The following is a 26,172-nucleotide window of genomic DNA, read 5'->3' on the forward strand; positions in this document are numbered from 1 at the left end:
AGAGTGTAACAAGTTTATTTTTGTATTCTTGTGTGTGCAGATCCTTGTTATCCCTCCTCAGGAAATCCTGCTGTTATTTGCCAGAAATTGCTGCAGAATCCTGGGTGGGGATCTTCAGAATATATACCCCGCAGCTCACCCTGCCTTCCTCTTCCAAAGTAACCTGTGGGTATAGAACAAAAGCATACTCGTGTTTTGCTATCATACAGTGTTTAGATTTGTTTTTGTAAAAAGTGACAACTCAAACAGCCATCTAGTTTCAAAGCACATTATACAGTATACATACCCAGCATGCAGCTCTTGTATGGACAATAGCACTGAAAGCAGTTCAGCACTCATTGTCCGGAATTCTTTTTTGTATTTGGAGGAGAACCTGCTCCAATTAGTCACACCTGTATTACAAAATTTTAGGATTATCAAAGTGAACACTATGCTTCATGTGATAAATATGCCGAAATGTTTAAAGTTGGCAACTATCAAAGCATACGTTTTTACATAGTGTCAAACCACAGAAAGTGAGCTCTTTCCCGGAAGTTTTCGTCCGTGACTACAGTATGTCTCTGAAGGAGGAACAGACTAGGGCCAAGGTCATCAGTGCCTTATCACCATCCTGGAGGACCACCTCTAGCATGTCTTCGAGACAAGATCTTGTAATCTGCAAAGCATATTTTAGACGAATGTCAAAATAATTTCTATAGTATTTAGTTGTAAGCGTTGTAAGATGACATTAATGTTATTTTATGTCTCATGCTATGGTAGTTTCTTTCTGACCTCCCTGATCCCCATTTCCTTGGTCAGGTCAACAGGTTCCTGAATGAACACATTTAACCCTTATTTTGAGAATTCCTTTTGTAGACAGTTTGTAGTATTTTGACAGTAGGTATGTATACAAGGCATCACGTTTACTTCATTCACACTAACTGACTGTTCAGGAGGGATTGTCCTGGGCCTCTTTGCCTCCCATTACAGCCGACTCATCCCAGTCGGCTGTAAAAGCTTACATTCGGTCCATAGACTGATATGTACCGTTTCAGCTCTGATTTCAAGGCAGGAGACTGGCACACTGGCATCAGCTGCCTGTGACTGGAGCTGGAGACACTGCTGTTTCCTGTTTTTCTCCAAACCACTTGTTTTCCGCCATATCAGTCAGAATTTCTTCACTCAGTACAGTATCAGTGGCATTAGCTGAACATTGGTCAAGAGAGCAGACATGGTGGCATTCAAATGTCTTCAAGCCACTCCTGAGAGCAAAGTCACTGGCCTGTTGGCACTCCCTGGACTCACACTTGATTTTGTGCTCTTTCCCCCAGGTTTTTCTTTTGGACATGAAGAGGCACAAAAGGTCCAAGAAACAACTTTTTCACAGCATATATCCCATTCTTCTCATCAATGCATACAGCAGGGGAATTTGCTGTGATATCTCTGACAGCTTTATCGGTGTGTTGTCTGTAAATGTGCTTCTTGATATTTTTTCTTTGGAACTTCACATAGCAGTGAGGACAAAGTACATTTGGCAACTTTGCACAGCTCACTCTGCAGGGAGGGTTGTCCAGGATAGGAGTGATGGGCAAGAAGGATTCTGGCGGTGGATCTTGGGGTCTCTCTGCTGGGTCTCTTTGTCCTTGTATTTCACTATCATGTAAATGAGAAACAGACACACACACACACACACACACACACACACACACACACACACACACACACACACACACACACACACACACACGTTTAATATGCACATGTGAAAAACACAAAACATTCACACACAGATAGTTTTCTTTACAAACAGACACACATATACTCACCGATACAGGCAGTTTGTCAGTGCTGAGCTGAGGAAGGTTCACAGATCCTGCTGCAGAGAATTGACAATCAAACTGACAATCAACTAACAGTGAACACAGCCAATGCAGCTCCACAGAAAATGTAGAGCGATTTAAGACCTTTGCACTCCTCTGTCTGGGAAGTGATGCCCATCTCTCTGCAGTCCAACTGGGCGTCATGGAGAGGTGGCCTACAGATCTGCAAATGCCTCAGTGTATCCTGCCTTTTTATTGTGGTCTTGAGGCAGAAAGGGCAGTGGAAGTGACCACTGCTTCCACTCCTGCAGGCATTTTGTTATGAAGAAATCTATGAAGGGACAAAAGCATTACGTGCTTACCCTATAAAATAAAGCAATATGTAAAATGACTATTGGTAAGCTTACTAAGTAGCAGTAGTTACAAACAAACAAATGATAATGGCATAGCACAAAGCTGATGGAGGGAACTAACCATGTTAAATGGCATTCTTTACATGCACCTCCATGTGCTGCAAAACCTTTTGCGTACACTGGGGCTTGTATATTGAAGTGGGGCAAAGGGGACAATGATGGTCGGTACAGCACTACGGTGTGTAATTTTTTTTAAAGACACTGATGTGTACCTTAAGGAAAATCACAGAAAGAAACCATCAAAGTCTGCAACCATAAATTGCTCTATAACGTTAGCTAATATTTGCTAACAAATGTCAACCAACGCTGATGCAGTTTTAAATGAAAAGTCATTGCAGGTTTCATCACAAGGTACATTAACATCAGGGACACAACAATAACATCCAGAAATCAGCAAACTATATGTATGGCTAAAATTGTTACTTTAAAGTGATGGTTCGGAGTAATTTCACCCTAGGGTCCTTTGCACCATGACCTCGAGCCAAACAACCCTCCAGAAAATTGTTTTGGAGGATCATAGAAAAATTATTACTAGTGAGGGGAGGGTCATGTCTATTTTGACTGAAGGTCCCGAAAATCCTCCGGTGGCCCCATAATTACATAACGAACAGTCCCTAAACACAAATTAATTTAGGAAGATGCAACATGTGAGCTCAAAACTAGGTGATGTTAACATTGTGCTTTAGTGATGCATATTCCCAAACAGATTAATTAAATTAAATTACCACAAGCCTCGAGCTCTTAGGGCCCCTGGAGTTCTGATTGGTAAACCAGTTGACATTTTATTTTGAAGGCAAAGGCGTTAAACAGGAAATCTTCTTTCTGGTCATTTTTGTTACCTTGATACATTTTTCTTAACTACTTCGTACTTCCTGAAAATGCAACAGTAATTGCCATTGGGCTTTTGTTTTAATCACGCCTACCTTAATTCTCTACCTTTACCTAGTTTACCTTACGTTCTCTTAATACAGCCATGATCATTTGACATTAGCCATTTAACTAACGTAGCCTACTTAGCTGGCTCTAGACAGTGGTTTATTGTCGCTGAACAGAGACAGGAGCTGGTTGTCTGCTGTTGGGTGTTTCTTGTGTGTTGTATGGATACGATATGTTGGATACGAGTTAAAAATGGATTCACAAGTTGATCTTCAGCAAACAGGTTGGTGATTTCCTTGCAGTGGATAAACTGTTTTAAATCAGCTGAATTAATGTGATTATTTTTTATCATGAATAATATGCCCTTTACACTCAATGTTAATTATTCACGGCAGATAATAGCAAACCAGCTGAATCAACAGATCATCCTCCGAGGATGACCAGACAGCAGACTCTCACCCTAATATCAATGGCATCTGTCAACTTCAGTTCAATGATCTGTTACTCAATATTAGGCCCTTTTTTCCCCAATGAGGTAAGACAAAATAAGCCCACATAGGTTTCAAATGACATGTTAAGGGGACAAGAGGGCTTTGGGTACACTTTAATAGAGGCGATTTGTCCTCCGATTGAACAAAACAGATTGAACAAAACAAATTAAAAAGTCAAACAGCCACTGAAGCACCGGAGTGAATCTTACGCAGAGATAAAAACGTTCATTGTCCAGGCAGAGATGGCATTTTGTATGGTTTATTTATCCAGTTATTGGCAAACAAACATATTAAACAAAGGAACAATGGCGTCTCTAGGATCTGGTAAAAAAACATCTGCCCTCTCCGGTGTCTAGTGTCTACCGAACAACTAAAACACGACTAAGGGCTGAACAGAAGAAACCTTATGGAAAAAATAACTTATCAAGACGACAACTATCAAGAACTTCTCAAGTGCTTTTTTCCGTCACTCTATTCTCGAACAAAATGCTAGCCGAGTTAACTAGCTAGTTATCCAGAAGGTTAGAGCATCCTGCTAATTCAGCGTGGTCAAACTAACCTGACCACGTTTTGTGAAACTAACTCCGTAAGTGCTTTTTACGCTTTTTTTTTTTTTTTTTTAATACTTTGGAGCATGGAAGAAGCGGAAGATATGCATACTGTAATGCATTCTTATGCCAAGAAATCCCCGAGTGACCAATTCGAACTAAACACTTCAACATTATCAGAGGAAACTGAGATGTGTGTGTGAAGCCTTCAAAGTTACCAGAAACTCCCAAGCCGCGAGCAACAAAGAAGTCCAAGTTACTAACCAGCCACGAAAATGACTCTGAGCCTGTGTCAACTCACGTCCTGTTTAGCAAGGTTTCCCCTGACATCGCTCATCATCTGGCCTACTCCGTGGACATTGTGCACAGACTGGGTCCCCGCTCTGCTCAGGTGAACTCCAGCCGTCGCATCATTGTGCAGTTCCTGTCAAGATCGCATAGGGACAAAATCTGGAGGGATGCTAGATCAGCAGCCATACTCAAGGAAAAGAAAATAAAGCTATGTAAAGATCTGACTCAGGAGACTAAGGACATCAGAAACAAGCTGTGGCCGTTGGTTGAACAGGCGAGGAAGGAGGGGAAGAAAGCAGGCTTCAAAGGGTCCTCTGCATACGTTGACGGTAAAAAGGTCACAGCTAATCATTTGTGAATGAAGGTTGTTTTTTTACTGCCACCAGGCTGTCACTTTTGCCGGTGCTGTCCGAGATTTAATTTGGCCCATTCTTAAATGGGTAATGAAGTTGTTAATATTGTCTCATAAATATAAGTCTAGTCTATTCCGTTCTTTCTTATGCGAATTTCATAGGTCATTACTGTTAATCGCCAGAAAATGGCCCGTCTGTTATGTGATTTGATATCACCAACTTTTTATTTATTTATTTATTATTTTTATTTTAGGTAAAGAAGGGGAAGTTTAAATCGTTAAAGTACCCTTGTGTTGTAATTAGCTAATAAGTTATCTTCTGGTGCTTACTCAGCATGTATACTGAATACTGAACAGGATGGAAAACATGCCCTTGCTATTTTGACTACAGAATTTGTTCCTCTACTGCAGAGTCAGTCTGCTATTAAGTGTTCATAGAGGGAACATTTTTAATTTTCTCTAGCTATCTGTGTTTCTTTCGTAATATTGTTCTAGGCTATGTCTTTGTCTTTATTGTCAATTAATGTCAGGGGTCTGAAAGATAATGCAAAATGCAAGGCTTTATTTTTGTTTGCAAAGAAATACAAGGCAGATTTTTACTTTTTTCAAGAATGTCACTCAACTCCAATTGACTCTAAATTTTGGAAATCACAATGGGGGAACGACATATGGCTAGCACATGGTTCTGAACATTCGGCAGGAGTAGGAACTTTCAAACACAACTTTAAGGGACATGTTATGGAGACCGAGACACATGTTTCAGGTCACTTTGTCAGTATGATTATAGCCATAAACAATCTTACTATTATTATAATCAACCTCTATGGTTACCACTCTCTGGAGAATAGTACACTCTTTGAAACTTTGGAAGATAAAGTATCTTACTGGTTAACCAAATATCCCAATGCTTCTCTAGTCTTAGGTGGGGATTTTAATATAGCCCTAAATAACACCATAGACAGATTCCCCCCAAGGAATTCAGTGTCTCCCAATTCAACTCTGAAATGTTTTATGGAGAAGTTTAAACTAGTTGATGTCTGGAGGCAATTGTTTCCTAGTGAGCGACAATATACTTGGACTACTAAGGACAGATCAAGACAGTCTAGAATTGATTATTGGCTGGTTTCCAGATGCCTGATAAACAATAACATTTTAGTTCATTTTTATAATACCCCGTTGACTGATCACAAAGCAATCTATCTATCAATATCCTTACCTGGTAGTCATACAGGCCCAAAAGCATCATTCTGGAAATTAAATAGTTCTCTTCTGAACTACGCACAGGTCAAAGAAAAAGTTAAGGATCTTAGAATAACTCACTGGAACCATGCAGAAACCCAGAAAGCTTACGGGAGGAATTGGGAACTGTTAAAATATGAGCTTGGGAAGTTTTTTTTTAGGAAGTTTGGTGCTGATTTGGCTAAACAAAAAAAGACCAAGTGAAGATGAGATTACTCTGCAACTGGCATCTCATTGTCAAAATGAGCCCTTATCTGAATTGGAGAGGATTAACTATATGCACTTACAAAATAAAGTAGATGAATTATATATAGAAAAAGCTAAGGGTGCATACATTCGATCCAGGTCCAAATGGTTAGAAGAGGGCGAACAAAACTCTATTTTTTTAGATTGGAGAAAACTAGATCGCTCCTGGATACGATTGACACACTAAAAATAAATGACCAGATAGTTGATAACCCCACAGATATATCTGCCTTTTGCCACAGTTTTTACAGCAACCTATACACATCCAAATACTGTGAAGTGACAGCTGACTCATTTATAGACTCAATCAATAATTGTAAAGTTATCTCCGCAGAAGATAGGGATGCATGTGATCATAACATCTCCAATGTTGAGGTTCTGCAAGCTATTGGTAGTCTTAAAATTAATAAAAGTCCAGGGTCTGATGGTATAACCTCTTGAGTTCTATAAAATGTTTGACAAAGAACTATCCCCCGTTTTTGCTAAATGTTTTCTCAGAAAGCATTCGTAATGAAGCTCTTCCAACAAGTATGACTCAAGGTATCATCACCCTGATTCCAAAGCCAAATAAAGACAAAGAAAATTTAGAAAACTGGCGTCCAATTACACTACTAAATGATTATAAATTGTTGGCTATAATATTTGCTAATAGAATGAAGTACGTTCTGGACTCTATCATCGATTAGTCACAATCTGGATTCATGAGGAAACGTCATATTGCTAACAATGTTAGACTGATTTTGGATGTGCTAGACTATAGCGATCTCATCAATGATAACCGTTTCCTCCTTGTTTCTTGATTTCTATAAAGCTTTTGACGCTCTTGAACACGGCTTCATTTTGAAAGCTCTTGATAAATTTGGTTTTGGTAATTTTTTTTTGTAAAACTGTTAGAACCCTGTATAAAAATGGCAATAGTGCAGTAAAATTAAAACTTGGCACATCCCCAAGGTTTAACGTGTCTCGTGGGGTTAAGCAAGGTTGCCCTATCTCACCCTACTTATTCTTAATAGCTTCTCAACTCCTGGCTCTTCATATCTCAAACAGTGCCTTACAAGGAATCTTAATTGCAGATAATCAGTCAACTTGCCGATGACACCACAATCTTCCTGAAGGACGCCTCCCAAATTCCTTTATCGTTAGAATTAATCAAAGGATTCTCTTTATTTGAATTTAAAAAAGTGTGAACTTATGGCTATAAAAGATTGATTGATTGAAGAAAGATAAAAGATCAGGTCACTTATCTAGGAATTACCATAACCAAAGACCAATCTACAAGGTGCTCCCTAAACTTTAGTCCTACCTTTCAGAAAACACAACGGAAACTGAATTCATGGTTACAAAGAGACTTATCTTTAAGAGGTAGAATCTTGCTCTCAAAAGCTGAAGGTATATCCAAACTTACTTATGGTGCTCTCTTTAGCTGTAGATCGTAGTGTGTCCAAAAAAATCGACTCAGTATTGTTCAACTTTATATGGATACAGAATAACAGAATACACTATATTAAAAAATCGGTTATAATGAACTCTAATCAATGAGGGGGGGTCTGAACTTCTTAGACTTCACCACATTAAATATCACTTTCAAAATAAACTGGATTAGACAGTTTATTAATAACCCCACATCCTTATGGAACTTTATCCCTAACTATGTTTTCTCTAAAGTTGGTGGCCTGAAGTTTTTATTGATGTGCACTTACAAGATTACTAAAATCCCAATCAAATGCTTTTGGCGTGGTCTCTCATATTTAAGCATAACATCTCCCCACACAAATGCTACATTTGGAATAATGAGAACATTCTCTACAAACACCAATCTCTTAATTCCAGTAACAGTCAAGGAATATGCTATTATTTTTGATGCAATTCCCACTGTGATTATAATGTTGTTAAAAGGTAATACTCCCCCACAACCACACACTCATCCAATCACATTAACTGATACTTCTGTAGGTGGTTTGTGCTTCTCAACAGAAAATCGCAGCATCAATAAGAAATTAGAGCTTTATTCCAGTCTGACCTTGTTACTATTCCCTATGTTGTTCCATACTGGAATGGTATTGTAGAGAATATTCCCTGGAAGAAAGTGTGGTCTTTACCTTTTTAAATATCTTGTTACTAATAAAGTGAGAGAAGTTTCGTTTAAACTAATACACAGGTTTTACCCAGCAAAATCCTTCCTTAAAAGATACAAACAGGATATTGAGTCTAACTGCTCATTCTGTAATAGCACTGATGAAAATGTGTCACATCTTTTTTGGAACTGTCCCCATGTTGTTAGATTCTGGTCCGAGTTCCTAAAATTCATTCACTCAGTATTAATCCCAGATTTTTCATTTTGCTTTAAGGATGTTTTCTTTGGTATGTTTGATTTTGAACCTGAACTTAAAGGTAAATACTTTATTGTAAATCTTTTATTTCTATATGCTAAATACCACATCCATAGAAACAAATTCAATGGTTCTAAACCATTCTTTTCTGGTTTTATTACTGAGTTTAGAAATTACATAAATTCAGTTAAGTATCGATCGTGTACCGACACCTCTGATTCCCTTACGCCAACCAATTACTACATTTGGAATAACAAGGATATTCAATATAAATATAAATCTCTGTATTATGGAAATTGGGTTGCTAATGGTATTGTATTGGTAAAGCAACTCCTTAATGCTGACTGGCAGTTACTAAAGTATAATCAATTCCTCTCCAAAATCCGGTCCAATCCAAGAGAATATGCAATAGTTGCTGATGCTGTGCCGAGGAGTGTGCTGCAACTTCTTAGAGGTTCAGTATTGTCAGTGATCAATCCGCTTAATAGTGGTATATTCCTTGGGGGGGTTGACATTACCAAGAATAAATGTTCTAATAAACACATGGGGAATTGTATACAAGAGATAACGCTGCCCTCAGGAAGATTCTTTTGGGCTTCAATCTTTGGAGAAATGAACTGGCAAAAAATCTGGTTAATTGGTTACAAGTTCTGTCTTAGTAACAAAGTCAAAGAGGTTTCTTTAAAAATCTTACATAAGATATATCTAGTAAAAAGGACATTAAAGAGATTTAAATTTGATATTGAATATTCTTGTACTTTCTTATACATTTGACTTAATACTGCACTTTTCTTTTCTACTTTATTTATTTTCTACATATATTTTTCTTTGTATATGAACCTCTGGTATTGACTATTTGTTTATGTACATACTGGCGATGTACCTATGTTCTTTTCTAAATAAAAAACCTAAAAAAGACTCCTGATTCTTTTTTTTTCTATTTTTTTTTTTAAGCTTTTTTTTTTTATTGCAAAAAAAGGGTACAAATCACATGTGAATAGCCAAAATGTACATAACATACAACAATGAAAATGATAAACAAAATATAAAACAGAATTGCTAGGGGAAGCTTATAGGGCATTATAAAGAGAAAGAGGACCATATGTTGACAGTTTTAACAGCCTTTTGTTGTTTGAGCTAGAAATCAGATTAATGTTCAACTTCATGAAGAAAAAGTACAAAACTAGGTTTTTTTTAGTGCTGAATTTACACTTATGAATGTGAAATTTTGCCAAAAGAATTAATAAATTTATAATGAATATATTTTCTTTACTATGACTTTTATAAAAGCAAAAAATAACATCCTTCCACAATAAGGCAAAGTCTTTATAAATATGGTCAATGATGAATCTGCTGAGGTTTTAAGACACCTCTGATTCCCACATGAAGATACGTGAATGGTGACGTTTTCACTTGGAAAAAGGTTTTTCCGATGTCCATGAACGCACGGTAAGGCTACGTGGTACTTTCAAAACAAAAGCACTAGCAGATACTTGAAATAACCCAAAAAAAAAATGATATAAACAAGCTTATGTAGCCGTATGATTCAAGTAAAAACAGAAATGAAATAAATCTGTAACTATTAAATATAACAAAACAATGAATAGCTCCAACAACTTACAACAAATTGGGCTGCAAAATTAATCACATTTTATTCACAATCACGATTTTGGCTTCCCACGATCAAATTTGCGGGATCGAGCGATATAAGCTCTGTATCAAAGTTTGTGTTTTTTTTGTTTTTTGCAAAGCCAATCTAGTGCTACGTAAACCACTGAACTCTGATCACCAAGTTGTTCTCTGCACCGAGCAGCTTAGTTTCTAGATAGACAGTCACAAAGGACAGAGTAACGTGAGGAAAATTCCACAGCAGATATCAGTCGGTCATAAGGCTATAAACTATCTTAACAATGTAAATGGACTGTTATATAGCGCTTTTCTAGTCTCAACGACTACTCAGAGCGCTTTTAACATTGTACAGGAACCATTCACACACATTCATACACTGTGGCCGAGGCTGCCGTACAAGGTGCCACCTGCTCATCAGATACTCATTCACACACATTTACACTCCGATGCGCACTGAACCCCGCAACTCGGGGTTCAGTGTCTTGCCCAAGGACACTTTGACATGGGACTGCAGGGCCAAGGATTGAACCAACCTTCCGATTGGCAGGCAACCGCTCTACCACTGATCCACAGCCGCCCCACACAAAAGAAAACAAAACAATGTCTAACGTAGCAGAGGGTGAGGCCGAGGGGCTTGTCCCGAGAATCGGATCGTCATCCCTTGTGTGGAAGCATTTTGGTTTCAAGGCAAGTGACATAAAACAAGAACAGGTCATATGCAAAGAGTGCCGTAAAGTTGTTTTGGCGCCACAAAGCAACACAAAGAACCTCTTTAACCACTTAAAAAAACACCATAAAGTTCAAAGACTAATCATCCCACACAACATCAACTCAGGCATCCATCGAAGCCTCTTTAGAGCATCATCATACCCATCTACCTCCCAGTGAAATTGCGAATGCAGTCACATTTCATTTAGCCAAGGACGTGCCCAATGAACACGGTGACAAACGAAGGCTTCAAATTCTCGGTCAACACTCTGGATAAACGATACGTGATCCCCTCTCGCAATTTTGTGGAATGTGGTGACCTGCCTTCGCTCATCCCTCAAGCCAAGAAAATGTTGACAGGCTAGTGTTTCATTCCACAAACTTGTAAACTAGTCTTTCCTGCATAGTTCTGCCTTGAAATGTTCTCATTTGGTTACATTCTGTTATGGAATATTTGTATTTCATTGATTGTATATTTTTAGTATTATTCACGTCCATTACAATGCAAGTTTATATTTTGCCTCTCAATATTGATCAAAAATAATCGTGATGGCCATAATTGTGCAGCCCTATTTTAAATACTGACTTATTAAAGCTAGACCATGTAGCTTTAAAAAGAAGACATAATAAATTATTCCTCTATTGAAGGAAAAGTTAAATTAAAGAGCAATAAAACATCCTTAGTTAATTCAACAAACGTAGGGACTTTGCTGCTACAGCATTACTTGGTCTTGTATGGTGGCTAATGGAAACTTATAACTTACTAAATATTTCTCTGTAACTGACCTTACTGAGTTTTCAGTACACACAGTACTGACGCTAACACTGTAACACTGTTTTAATACCACGTTTTACCATTTTGTTGTTCTATTCCATTTTTGTCTTTTTACCATCAGGCCCGGGACTACAGTAAAAGTTAGTTCTAAGCTAACTCTGGCTCATTTACATTTAAGAGAAAAGCACAGTCCCTGACAAATGCAGTGATATTTGTACTTTTGAGGCAAACTGGAAAGGATTTTAGGATGGATTGTTTTGTGTATATTTACAAAGACATATCTTTAAAGCAGGGCTGCTGTTGCTATCAGGGTAGTGAAATTCTATTGTTTCATCATCAATAATTATTTTGATGCTGCAAGACTGATCAAGATCTTTGATCTGGGACTGAAGACGTGTCAGTGTGTAAAATCAGGACCATGAGTCCCCTTCAGGAGATAGAGTCCATATTCATTTGTAATACTCATTGGTGCATGTCATTGTAAAGCTCATACATCAGACAGCCATCACCAGTTCCCTTCAACATCTCAATAGTAGTGTCTTCTGGGTGGAATGAATGAACAAGCATGTGCTAGACATCAGAAAGCCTCCCTGAAGGCCCACGAATGACTCATTGGTCTCAGGTAAGTCAACTGAGGCCATGTGTAATAACTGCTCAGCAAAGGTTAGGCCACAGTGAGTGGAGTAATAAATATGATAGTACTGATCAACCATTTGAGGCATTAATTCATAGCACACAGTTTTCTGATAAAATTTTTCATCTGTATTTTGCAATATATTTTACATTTACTTTACATGCTATTTGTGTTATTCACTTTACATTACATGTTCATTGCTTTTGATACTAAGATGGTGTGTAATAATCAACTAATAAATGCCTTACATGCATATTTCTACACAGGCAGTCAAGAAGGGAGCCAGTCAAACTGTCATTGGTCTCATATTTGGCTGCTATGCTGTCTGCAATTTCATTGGCTCATTGATAATGGGGAAATATGTAAGTATATGGCTCTATTTCTTATCAGTATATGAAGTATGATGTGCTGCCCAGATCTACAGTAATAATCTCTCTGTTTGTCGTTGTATCAGATTGTCCAAATTGGTGCAAAGTTTATGCTCGTGATGGGGCTTTTTGTTTCGTCAGGCTGCACCATTCTGTTTGGGTAAGTGTCGGTCCTGTCGATAATTACGATAGCCACAGAAACATATTAAGCCCAGTTTTGTAACTAGGATGTGTTTGGCTGCATATCGGTGAAGTCTGTAATGTCTTGATACAAGTTATTTCTCTGTACTAAAGAGCTCCATTGTTAAAATCTATTTAAAACATAAATGAGCCACACTGTTGCACCATGTCCCTTCAATATAATGAACAGAATTTTTTTTTGGACTCAAATTCACATACACCGTCCTGCTGCTATAAATAATGTAGCGCACCAGATGTGTATGAATCTGCGGATTAAACTTTTTCCAACAAATGCACCATTTTCTCCAACATTCACTTTAACTACAATGCCCAGCTGTTTCATAAAATGATTTCGCCCTTTTTGGTGAAACAATACATGTTTGACGCAGATTTACATCATCAGTAGGAATAAATAGAGTTGGCGCTGAGAGCCACTGACAGGGTTGGAAAGTGGGAAAGTATTGAGAGACAGACTAACACAGACCTCGTTGGCCCATTTTCATTTTCATGGGATTTGTTGACAGTAAGAAACGTGTAGAATAATGCCAGCCTCACCTTAAAGATAGATGTAACAAAAAATACATAATTTGGTTGTAAGTGCAAGGTCAGAAAATGACAGAAGCTGCCATATAGCACAGTATTGTATTGGCAATATATACATGGGTCTTTGTGAATGTATTGTTATTCCCCACTTTATTTGAATGTGGATCAATGTGGATTTGTGATTTCAATTTAGTGTAAAAACTAGTTTGCAATGTCTTTAGTTGGACTATTTAAGAACAAACTAACAGCCCATTTTGTCATTTTGTTTCAATGTTTCTATTTTGTTTCACATACTTTGTTTTGTTTTTTGCTTTCTTTTCTCACAGGTTACTCAATCGGGTACCTGCGGGACCCATTTTCATAACTCTGTGCTTCGTAGTGAGGTCCATAGACGCTTTAGGCTTTGCCGCTGCGGCGACCTCCTCTTTTGCCATTACAGCAAAAATATTCCCGAACAATGTGGCAACTGTTTTGGTGAGTCTAGACAACCCTTGTGCAACTGGCGTGTTGTTTAGGAGACATTAGAATCGCAAGAAAAACAAAAAAAAAGCAATATGGTTAGGGTTGTTTTGTATCTCCCATTTCTCCCAGTGTCTTGGAAAATAATACATGTCTTCTGGCATGTGTAGCAATAGCTGTTATGCTGAGGAAATGCTCAGATTCTGCTTGCATATTTCAATGTGCTGCAATTTTCTCTCTTTTAGGGTAGTTTGGAGATTTTCACAGGACTTGGTCTTATTCTGGGGCCACCGGTCGGAGGGTGGTTCTACCAGTCTTTTGGATATGAAGTCCCTTTTATGTTTCTTGGATGTTTCCTGTTGATTATGGTTCCATTCAACATATTTGTCTTGCCAAACATAGGTATTGGTTTCAACATATTATTTGCTATATTTCAGTAATTTCAATCTTTTTTTTTTTTTTTCTCTCGGAATGGAACCGTGAGCTGTAATTTGTGCTTCTGTCCGCTCAGATTCAAACCCATCGAAGGATTCATTCTTTCGACTTCTCACCAATGTGAAAATCGTCCTGATCTGCTATGTGATATTCACTCAGAGTGCAGGACTGGGCTTCGTGGATGTCTCTTTGTCCCTGTTTGCTATGGAGAGGGTGATTTCCTGTCTTTTGATAAAGTTACTGCGGAAAGAAAGTTTATCAAGCTTCTTAGTGAGAATGAGTTTTTTTTTTTTTTCCCTCTTTGTTGGATGTAGTTTAATCTCTCATCTGGCTACGTGGGATTCATCATACTTGGTGTGTCATTACCATACTGTCTGGCATCACCGCTGATTGGGTATTTTACTGATAAATATCCTGTGAGTATGAAAGCAAATGTGGATTATTCTTTCATAATTGTAAGTTTGTCATATGAAGTAAATCCCTTGTGTGTGTGTTGGTGTTTTATCAGTCCACCAGGTCTTGGTTCATGGTGATAGGAGGTGTCGCCACAGCCATTGGCTTCTTGATGCTCGGTCCCGTCCCTTTCCTTCACATCCCGAGGTGAGCATTTGGAAAAGATGGAAGGTAATGAAGGCTCTCTACTTTAAAAGAGAAGTCCCACATTTTTGGAAATATGCTTTTTCAATTCTGTTGATCAGTTATTTTTTTTTTGTTTGTATAAGGGATGGGAAGCACCATTAAGTCACAGACCACAACCACAGACACCCCCCCCCCCCCCCGCCCCCGCATTTCCCTTGTTTCTCTTCAGCCAACCCACTTCACCCCAACCCCCACCCTTTAACCCCTAATATGATGAACCATCTTCAACATAAAGAAGAAACAAACACACACACACACACACACACACACACACACAACCTAGCCTTTCCTCCCAACCCCATCAACCTGCTAGCCAGGAATCCCATGACCAAATTAACCAACAGCATTCAAAGACAAAGGAATTAGATAATTAAGCTAGTTTCCTCCATGATGATATCCACAGAAATAGCCAACATAACACATATTTTAGTAAACAAAGAATTTGCTTATAGTAAATGATGTACAATGTATGATTTGTATGCAGAGTATGTATAATAGTCTGAGTAAACAAGTACGCAAACTACATTAAATCCGAAATGAAAAACATGGTTATAACCACAAATATTTATAATAAAACTGATTTTCTCAACGGGAAACAACTAGCCTGGCTCAGAGGGAAGGTCACAAAATGTGCACCAGCAAATTGGTATATCGTGCTTTGTGTGTGTGTGTGTGTATGTTTGTGAGGAGGAAATGAGGAGTAACAGTACTCCTTAAGTATTGTGTTGCTGCCTCAAAACAGATTCCCATAGGTTAACTGTATTAACTTGTATGTTTTTCTGTTTTTTGTGTGTGTGTGTTTGTATGTGCAGTAATCTGTGGTTGCTGATCATCATGCTTGGTTTAATTGGGTTTTCTCTGAGCATGACTATAATCCCCACGCTCTCTGAGATCATCACATGTGCAAAGTGAGTGGCTTCACAGTGGCTTCATACATGTTATATATATATATATATATATATATATATATATATATATATATATATATATATATATATATATATATATATATATATATATATATATATATATATATATACACACACACACACACACACACACACACACACACACACACACACACACACACACACACACACACACACACACAAAATGCAAGGTGAAACATTATTTTCTTTTCTTTGTAGTGAACAAGGATATGAAGAAGGATTAAGCACTCTTGGAATGGTGTCTGGACTGTTTGATGCATTTTGGTCCATTGGGTAAATCCCAAATTCATGTGTTTTTCAGTAGCCATCTAAATCTAGACAAAAAACCGACCTAGATATCAAATCAATTGTTTCACTGGTTGGTACTTATTTCCTGCCTTTTGATTTGAAACTTTTTCTTTTTTTTTTAAAGGATGTTTTATGGCCCAATAGTGGGTGGCCTTATAACACAACATCTGAGCTTTGAGTGGGCAGCTGCAGTCCAAGGAGGCTTGGTGCTTTTGGGTGTAAGTATCAGTTTGTGCAGTGTTCACGTGAGAAAAGGACACACAAAGCTCTCACTTTCTGGCATATTAGCATTAAGCTCTGGGCAATATGACAATACTGTCAAAATGCTATTAAAAAAAATAAAATTGTATGTATTGTTTTTATCCCGATGTTGAAAAACCAGCAGCCAAACTCTTTTACGGCCAGTGTTGGTCACCTTACTTTAAAAAAGTAATTAGTTACAGTTACAAATTACTTCTCCCAAAAAGTAATTGAGTTAGTACCTTAGTTACCACATTGTAAAAGTAATTAGTTACTCAGCAAAATAACTGTGACGTTATTTTTTTATGTTCTATAACGCTATTAAGTTCTATAACATCTTTAACGTCAAAGATGTTTATATTAACTGATTGAAGATGTGTTCAGCCCGGCCTTGGTCACCTGTTGCTGACCCGAAAAATCAAGCGTTGCTTGTTTTAACAGAGTGGCTCCATCTCCTTCGCTGGAGCTCACGCTAGCTGCATTTGGGCTCGGGGTTGGGTTAGCAGCAGCAGCAACAAGTGTCATGTTAGCACGTGTTGATGTGAGGGACTTCATAAGATTTGAGTTGTATGAGGCTAGACGTGGATAAAGTCTTTTTTCCTGGGCATTGCGTCAGAGCGTGCAGTCATATGTGACGGTGTCATCATCCCCACCCCCCCGCCTTCTCCAGGCAGCTGGTGTGTAGCCAATGCCTGACACTTTGCGCTTCATTCAGCCAAATTGTAGTAATGCGCCACTTTACATTCTCAGTAACGATAACGGTGTTGCAACGATGGGAAAAGTAATTAGATTACTCCGTTACTGAAAAGGTAACGCTGTTAGTAACGCCATTATGCTTAAACGCCGTTACTCCCAACACTAGTCATTTGGACAAAGCTTTATGTTATTATCCTTGCACATTATGTTAATTTTGCACTCAGTACTCAGTTCTTTTCATTTGGCAAGTATTTAAAACAGGAGTATACAAAAATAAGCTTTACCATGTTGTTATGTCATATAGACTATTTATTTATTTATTTATTTATTGAATTACCAGAAAACATGCTATATTGTGATGTATATCGTAGAATGACATTTATCCTGATAGAAGATTCCCGCCATATTGCCCAGCCCTATTAGCATTGTTATTGTGTTCTTGTGTTTTGAAAGAGCCCAGTTTACAGTTTATGACCATGTTATCAAGAATAAAGGATTAGTTACTCATGCAGTCAGCCTAGGGACAATGGTCACACAACTGATTTAAAAGCCCATTAAATGTTAGTGTGACAGAGACAGGATGAGACTGTGAAAGTTGCAGCTTAACTTACGTGGCATTTATTCAAGGATGTAGAAAAATGTTGTTCCAAGACCGGTAATCATTCAGGGGTTAAACACACCACTAAGATGGATAGAGAAAGAAGTGTGTGATTCTCTTTTTTTGGCAGTTACTCACATGAAACTCAATGACCACACTGTTCTCAGGCCCTTTTCCTAGCTGTGTATTACCTGTGTCATCCCCCGCAACATCAAAGGTAATGATTAACCTCAAATGAAGATAATCAGATTCATGTCATATATTAAGATGCCTCATGTATGCTGCATACTACGTGGAAGGCTATTTAGACTCAATTTGTGCAGTTTCCAAGAACATGCTGGGCGTAATACTCACTTTTATGTTTAAATAGAAGTGTTCGAGAAGATCTACGAACAGATGAAAACACTCCTCTCCTGACTGAATGAAGCCCTCAGCAACATGTGGAAGGACGCCATACCGTACAAAACATGATCTAAATGTCTCAGCTGCTCTGGGCATCAACCTCCAAGTTACTCAAATGGTTCCATTGTTATCAATGGCTTTTTGATGTTCATATTGTAAATTATGAAGGAATATAGTCAACCACTGGAAAGTCCAGACAAGCTGAATGAGTCTACTGAAGGAAAAACACCCACTTGTGTGTTCACTAACTCTATTCACCCCATGTCTGTGTTCAGTTAGTAAAGTGGCATCATGCATTGCATAACTTGCTTATATTTTATTTGACAGACCAAATGTCATAAGGTTACCCAGTTGTCCACTGAAGCATTAGATGTTTTCTAAAATAATTTCCAAGTGTCACCCCCCAAAAAATAAAATAAATCTATTTATCTAATTTATCTTAATTATTTTGAAATGAAAATACACATTAACATATAGGTAACTCAAATACTTCTTTAAAATTATAGCAACAAGCAGAATACTTAGTATCCTAGTTGCATCGTTTCAGGTCCGTTCCAAAAATGAAACTCATACCATACATAATGTTATGGTTCCAGGATTTAAAGGACCCAAATGCAGGGAGAGGCAGGCAGGCAGAAGGGTTGAGCTCCAGGATTTATTTAACCAAAAACGGCAGCACGGTGGCTGGAAAAATCACAGGGAAAAATACTCGCAGGGAACAAAGTAACGCAGGGAAGAATCCAAACAAAGACCCTGTTTACACGTACATGGTTATTTTTACAAACTGAGACATTTCCCTTCATTTGTGCCCTTCATTTACACGCAAGCGGAGAATTTGCCTCTGAAACGGAGTCTTTCTAAAAACTCCGGCCAGAGTGGAGATTTTTGAAATCTTCGTTTGCACGTTTGCATGTAAACTGAGACAAACGGAGGTTTAGGCAGCCGAGAGAGAGAAAGAGGAAGCGATTTGTTGCTATTGGCGGGATTGTGATTGGCTAACGTGGGCTTGAGCTTCTCTTAACACTGCCACCTACAGGTTTGGCGTGCTCTTGGCTGCATTGACTGCATATATACACGGGTACGTGTAGACAAACACTTTTCTGAAAACTGACCGCTGTGCACAATGTTATTTTTGAAAACTGAGAGGTTGAAATGTCAGTTTATGAAAATAGCCAGCCACCTGTAAACGTAGAAAAAGTCACTTGCTGAAAGAGCACACACAGACAGGGAGGAAACGCAAACACACACACACGACAATCTGACAAGAGACAAGGGAAACGCAAGGGGCGTTTCTCAATCTGTGTTCTTCTATTGACTTGTGTTCTTGTGTCCCTGTGAAACGTCATCTCGTGTTGCCAAAGTACTGTCCCATTACACAAGTTCCCATTTCGCCAAGAACAGTTAAAATTCCCGGATGTATTCTTGACACGCCCATTTCCCGAGGATACATCGGTTGGTAACTTGTATGAAGTTCGCAGCTCCTGTATCCCAACATTCATTTCGGCATTCAATGATGGTTGGATTTCCAGTACATAGACAGCCCAAAAACGGGACAATTTTAACAATTTTCGCCATCTTATTCATCACTAAATTCACTTTTGAGAACATTTTAGGCGAGAAATTAACGGTTTATATTTCGAATATAGGCAGTCTTGTGAAAATCTTTGCCGAATTGACAATTTGCTCCAAAGTTTTCGGAGTTTTCGGAGCTCCATAAAATGACGAGGCCGCCAGCTTGCGCCTGCCGGGGCTGCTTGCTCTTCAGCCAACCCACTTCACCCCAACCCCCACCCTTAAACCCCTAATATGATGAACCATCTTCAACATAAAGAAGAAACAAACACACACACACACACACTCTCGGAGACCCCGCTGTAGGACCCCGGAGGTCTTTTAGACCGGTCCCGTAAATAAGAGGCTTTTATTTCGCCGTTTCGGATCGTTTGTGTAAATATCACAACACCTGTGTTAACTGTCTTTTCAGAGTTAAACTCAACACACACACACACACACACACACACACACACACACACACACACACACAGAGGAGAGATATACCATAGACTGTATATTATTAGTCTATGAGATACACCCGTTTCTTTTCGGGAGACTTGTTTAAATTATGCCATATGCTATAGCCTACATTATATTTTGTTGTTAGTTCATATTTTTGGTGTATTTGTTTTCTGATTTATTAGAAGTTGAGTTTCAGTCTTTATGATAAATGAACAGTTGTACATAAAGTGGTAACATGCTATGACATGTTATGTAGACTAAAGGGGAGACACTAACCTTTATAATTTGAATTTCTAATTTCCATCTCCCTGGGCATATATAGTGCACTATAATAATATAGAAATGATAATTCCACATAATACTAATAGGAACACATAGGACACACCAGTGCATATGCCTATTTATTTGTTTAATTTAAACTGACTTAAACTTATACACTAATAATAGGGATCGCGTTCCACTCTCTTGAATAAGTAAGGGGTGTTTGAGCTAAACCATAAACAATAACATTAAAGCTCAATTAGTTTTATTTTTCAATATTATTGCAATAGTTGTAGCATTACGAGGTTTTCTTGTCCGGATATTGTTTTAATACAAAGTGGTTATATTGTTGTGGTTTTTATATTTAGCTGTTATTTTGGAGCCCTGCAGGTAGCCTCTGTGCTGGGAGTGTTGAGCAATAACAGGAAGAAGGCATCGTCTCAAACTGTTAACAGCGTTTTCTGTGCTTGTGAACTTGTGAGTTAATTCTTCCAAGAACAACCAGCAAGAACGTTCTTCCCCAAGAACACAAGTCCGTAGTTTGCATTCTTGGTATTGAGAAACGCCCAAGGACTAAATACACTGGGTAATGAGGTAATGAGGGGCAGGTGACACAGCAGGTGAAACACATTAGGAGTGGCAGGGTAATCAACAAAGGCGGGAAAACACAGGAAGTAAAACTAGACGAGACAAGACAGAAAACCGGACTATCAAAATAAAACAGGAAACAAATACACACAACAGGGAATAATACACAGTCAAAACAGATAAACAAACAATCCTCACAGAAACATACACAAACAGGGAAATACAGGAAATGGAAGTAGGCAAACAGGCAACAGAAAATAATACAAAAACAGAAAAGGGTACAACAAACACAACCTACCGAAACCATAATACATAATCAAAATAGCACTTAAGCATATTTATTTAAACATTTTAGATATCAAAAGTTTGACTTTACATATGATTTATAGAAAGAGATTAACAAAACATTTGGAAATTAATAATCTGTGTTTTTATATAGCTGTGAAGAAGTGGCATATACAAACTTTGTTTATCTCTTACAGGCTAAGAAAATAAATTTAGTTTTCTATATCATCAGTAAAGATTTACAATATCCCTAAAAATATATAAATATCCCTAAAACTGCACAATTATTTATGCAGACAATTTGTTTTAGTGGACAAATCTTTAAAATTCATTGATCAATCTGTATTAAGTACAATACAGGACATATTGGTTGTTTATATATATATATATATATATATATATATATATATATATATATATATATATATATATATATATATAAAAAAACACCTGTAGAGTTTACTGCCATTACAAAAATGCATTTGTATGAAAAAATAATAATAAAGGTGAAAGCACTCTAGTTGAAAACAATCAATGTGTCCTAAATTTTATGTATCAGGCTCGAAGGTCCCATTAGCCCGGCCCGTCGGTCTCGTGGGGAGAGGTCTGTTTGTGGATCTGTCTCTCCTCTTGGTGCTCAGCGACTCTGAAGCATCTGCGTCTGAAAATGTGGCTCGAGATGAAGATGCAGGGACTCCTGGCTTTTTCACCTTCTTTTCCTTCTAGCTCTGCGGGAAAACCATCATTCACAATCAATATTCGGCATTTCGAAACCGTAATATAACATATCAGTTATTATAAACCGCTGTTGTCTTGTCTAATTTTGTTTAAGAAAACCAACACTTGGAGCCTCATGCAGTGTTTAGTAATCATGACCGTGACTACATGTCAGGAGGATTTAAACACAGCAAGCTTCTCACATGGCATCAGTCAACTCAGGTTCTGTGTCAGAAAGGTTCGGCTCAGAAAGAAACCTCAGTTCCCCAGAAGAACTAATTGCTTAAGATATCTTGGAAAAGTAAGGAAGGAGAAGAGATAAAATAAAAATCCATCTTAAATCCAGACCACAATCATAATGCACTCTTGTATGCACTAAAAAGTATACATTTAAGTGATACTTTCCCCAAAATCCCCAAGTATTTCACTCACCCACTGTAGGCTGATTAGTGGCTGATGATTTGACATAGTTTCGCCAAGCTGAGCATGAACATTGTATTTGTCACAGAATAAAACAAATTGATTGATTGATAATGACCATTGACATGTCTTTATGGATGATATGATACATGAGTTGAAGATAACATGGACACCACTTGCTTTGTCTCCATGGTGCAGGGAATCGATTCCCCTGAAGATTCAGTTTCAAAGAAAAAGTCAATTCTCAAGGCCTTGAGAAAGGTCCTTGTGACAGAAACATCAACTCCTTTTAAATAATTCAATGCAGAGGTGATAAGTGCGTGCAGGAATTGATTTTTGTCGTGAAAACTTGTCAGAATCAGAATTCCACTGTAGCTCAGGCAGTCATCAGGAGGAGGCACATGCACATCCTTAAAGTATTTGCAGGTGTTGGGTGACAATAATAAACACAAAAACCCAAACATAAAGGGAGAAAAAGACACAAGAGTCTACAGCCATTCTCAAAGCTATGTGAGGCTGTATTTGGCACAGCGGTGCTTTAGCAGTGAATTGTGAACAAGGATGTTTGATGATCAAAATAAAGATTAAGGAGTATCACTTTACCAAACAGAAAAATAGGCACCATAGACACAAGAGAGAGAAGACATGTATATGGGGTGCAAAAAATGTATTCCCCTGTTAAAACCACACTGTTTCACCTTTTAGCCAATATTCATTACTGGTAAGAAAATCCAGGACAGATGCCGCTGTATTATTCTGTCTCCTACCCTGGTGTGTGTTTACCTCTCAACAGTCCCCTCAGACAAGGCTGCGTATGCCTCTACAGACTGAGTCACCTCTTTATTGAAATCTCCTACAATATAAAATAACTCAGCATCTTGCACCACATTTGGACGTTTCATATACATTATCCACTAGGTGTATCAGAAGACATTCAGTTCACTTCCCTGATCTGATACATAAGAAGCTATAAAATATCTCTGCTGCCCATTGGCCAGACGCCCAAACCACCAGTTGTAGTTGTCTTTATTCAGCACTTGGATGACATCACCGTGCTGTATGGTCAGTTCATCAGACCGATTAGCTCTGTAGTCATAGAGAGAGACCACCTGGAAGAGGAACACAGAGGTGGAGGGGTTGAATGTGAGAGGGGAAAGGTTGCATGCGCCTGAGCTTGCAGCTGGAGTGGATACTTACTACTTGTTGAACGGGGGCAGAATCTGTTTTCATGCTGATGCCTGACGAAATGTGGTCTGATGGAGAAAAAGAACATTTTTAGTCCTGTAGTAGCAACTTTAGTGGACATATAGTCTTGCATTGCCAGAACTATCTCCACAGTGCTGTGGAGTAAGGTTTGGCTACACCACACAAACATTCTGCGATAGAATAAAAAAACGCTGTGGGTTTTTTGCATTTCTATTAACCAATCACAATCGTCTCTAAGCTCCAGACACAGCGAAGGTGGCTCTGCAAAATAGTCTCGGGAAAGGAACTTGTTTTGGTGGAACATTTGCAGCTGATCACACAATACAGTAACATAAGCTATGTAAATGAGCTGAATACATGGTTAAACGTAGTGTGCTCTTACAGTTTATCGCTGTGTGTACTTTGTCCACAGCAATCCCCACCAATCGGCCCCAAAACATCCCAGTTAGATAGTAAATGGCATAAACCTATTCTTTGGAAATCTTTACAATCATTCCCCGCAGGAACCAAGCAGTCACGCCCTATTGCATGATCCAAATTTTCTATAAAACTTGCCATTTACAGCGTGTAGCTTGCTATCTCAAAGTTTTTCGTTTCCCGAAGCAAACAGAGTTTGAGACGGCAACACACAGAGAGTGGAAGGTGAGGGACATCCTTTTAGGCAAGGGACTTATTTGGGCAACCTGATAGTAAGGAATTACAGTAGTCCAGCCTGGAAGTAACAAATGCATGGACTAGTTTTTCAGCATCATTTTGAGACAGGATGTGCCTAATTTTGGCAATGTTACGAAGATGAAAAAATAAATGTTCTTGAGATTTGTTTTAAGTGGCCGTTAAAGGATATATCCTGATCAAAAATAACTCCTAGATTTCTGACAGTAGTGCTGGAGGCCAGGGCAATACCATCCAGAGTTATTGTATCTTTGGATAATGAGGTCCGGAGGTGTTTAGGGCCCAGCACAATAACTTCAGTTTTGTTTGAGTTTAACCTCATCCATGATTTTATATCTTGAATGCATACTTGAAGTTTAGCTAACTGACTGGTTTCGTCTGGCTTGATTGATAAGTATAATTAGATGTCATCCGAGTACTTTTAACAGTAAAAGTTAATTGAGTGTTTCCTAATAATATTGCCTAGAGGAAGCATATATAAGGAGAATAGAATTAGTCCAAGCACTGAGCCTTGTGGAACACCATGGCTAACTTTAGCGTACCTGGAAGATTTATTGTTAACATTAACAAATTGAGATCGATCAGAGAAATAGGACTTAAACCAGCTTAGTGGGATTCCTTTAATGCCAACTAAATGTTCCAGGTAGATGGCTTAGCTGAAGAGACCTTCAACATTAATTGTTGAAGATCTATAGGATAAAAGCAGTCTAAGTATATGTCAGGTCTTGTCATTCTTTCTAGCAGTCCTGCGTTTAAAGGTGAACCGTTAGAAGTTTGAGAAAATTGTGATTGGCATCTGTTTTTCTCTGCTTCCACAAGGTGAAATGAAATGACAGCATGTGTCACGACTCATTCTGGAGAGGAGGTTTTTGTTTGACATCCTCTCGATAAGTGTAACGGAGGGAAACATGGAGCAAAGCCTCAGAAAGCCTGCGAATGAAGTGACTGTCACCATGGAGCTGTTAGTACAGAGACTGTGGCCCGTGGACCAACTCTAACATTAACATGGAAACATGAAGTGGAAAGCAGGCTGAGACAACTTAGTATCTGCTTTACTAAACACAGCTGGATATGAATTTCCATGAACTGTTGATTTCCCTTTTGTTTGCTACTCACATTTCGACTCAAAAGTAGTCACACTGGTGAGTTTTGTTTCTTTATTTTAAGTTTTTCAAATTGGTCAAGTACCCTTAAAAGGCTTTCAGAGACCCGTAGTGCCTTCTGTTTTTTTTTGTTTTTGTTTTTTTTTATAATAAAAAATGTCCTCTCTTGATGCAAATTGGAAGATCAGAATCTGACTTCATATGACAAGTGAGGAGACATCAGTAATATACTCAATTATGTATTTTTACAGAGGAAGTCAACTGCATTTTAACATTTTAAAAGTCAAGTCCCATTAAGTAGCAATTACTGTACACCTATTCTTTGTTTGCGTTATATACACCAAATACTCTCTTTTATGAGGCTGAGATCCAATTTAGTGTCTATTTTCACAATAATTTTACCACTTTGTCCAATAAATATTTAATGTTATTCTGAATTGAGACACTGTAATATAGCAACCTTTATTTATCCTTGAGAGATCATTGAGGGGCGACTCTCATTTACAATGTCATCGAGTCAGGACAACAACACAGAAAGTGCAATCATAAGAAATATAGAAAGACAAAACATTCAGAATTGGATAAATACATAACTGGATAATAGTGATGCAAAGGAAAATGCAACTTTGTAAAGCAGTTACAAGTAGAAGTTTGCAGGTTTAAAACCAGATTTCTAAATTGTCCAAGAGTACTTCTTAAGAAAGTGCTGTAATTTCTTCCAGGAGTTGGGTGCACTAAAACTAAAAGCAGTTTTTCCAAGTTCGGTCAGCAGAGT

General features: G+C 38.2%; 1 protein-coding gene and 1 long non-coding RNA gene across 7 annotated transcripts; one reads left to right on the plus strand and one right to left on the minus strand.

Annotated features, from left to right (window-relative positions):
• Positions 1 to 40: 40 nt before the first annotated feature.
• On the minus strand, positions 41 to 4,777 carry LOC114558265 (uncharacterized). Of its 3 annotated transcripts, none has more exons than XR_003692943.1 (7): positions 4,429 to 4,777; positions 1,944 to 2,130; positions 1,806 to 1,852; positions 772 to 1,632; positions 488 to 655; positions 287 to 392; positions 41 to 163 (listed from the first exon to the last, which is right to left on the minus strand). It is a non-coding gene; the product is annotated as an uncharacterized LOC114558265 (long non-coding RNA). The 3 variants fall into 3 exon arrangements; XR_003692944.1 differs by having other exon boundaries at positions 1,806 to 1,855; XR_003692945.1 differs by lacking the exon at positions 488 to 655 and having other exon boundaries at positions 1,027 to 1,632.
• On the plus strand, positions 3,067 to 25,500 carry LOC114558243 (MFS-type transporter SLC18B1). 4 transcript variants are annotated; one of them, XR_003692941.1, is made up of 14 exons: positions 3,067 to 3,371; positions 3,484 to 3,623; positions 12,598 to 12,693; positions 12,786 to 12,859; positions 13,749 to 13,896; positions 14,127 to 14,283; positions 14,393 to 14,529; positions 14,631 to 14,732; positions 14,825 to 14,916; positions 15,768 to 15,863; positions 16,104 to 16,178; positions 16,318 to 16,411; positions 17,858 to 17,944; positions 18,098 to 18,143. XR_003692941.1 is itself a non-coding variant. In XM_028582082.1 (14 exons), the coding sequence occupies exons 1-14, from the start codon at positions 3,341 to 3,343 to the stop codon at positions 18,150 to 18,152; spliced, it is 1,347 nt and encodes a 448-aa protein (XP_028437883.1). In that variant the 5' UTR covers positions 3,067 to 3,340; the 3' UTR covers positions 18,153 to 18,992. The 4 variants fall into 4 exon arrangements, 3 of the variants coding, with proteins under 3 accessions (XP_028437883.1, XP_028437894.1, XP_028437901.1); XM_028582082.1 differs by having other exon boundaries at positions 17,895 to 17,944; positions 18,098 to 18,992; XM_028582093.1 differs by lacking the exons at positions 17,858 to 17,944; positions 18,098 to 18,143 and adding an exon at positions 25,114 to 25,500.
• The last annotated feature ends 672 nt before the right edge of the window (positions 25,501 to 26,172 follow it).

This window comes from Perca flavescens, chromosome 1 (assembly GCF_004354835.1).
Source record: "Perca flavescens isolate YP-PL-M2 chromosome 1, PFLA_1.0, whole genome shotgun sequence".
Classification (NCBI taxonomy): Eukaryota; Metazoa; Chordata; class Actinopteri; order Perciformes; family Percidae; genus Perca; species Perca flavescens.

Excerpts from the sequence above, each read along its gene's own strand:
- LOC114558243 (XM_028582082.1), top strand. The coding sequence starts at position 3,341 with ATGGATTCACAAGTTGATCTTCAGCAAACAG. Across the intron at positions 14,917-15,767 it reads CCTTTCCTTCACATCCCGAG|TAATCTGTGGTTGCTGATCA; the intron begins GTGAGCATTTGG and ends TTGTATGTGCAG. Across the intron at positions 16,412-17,894 it reads GAGGCTTGGTGCTTTTGGGT|GCCCTTTTCCTAGCTGTGTA; the intron begins GTAAGTATCAGT and ends CACTGTTCTCAG.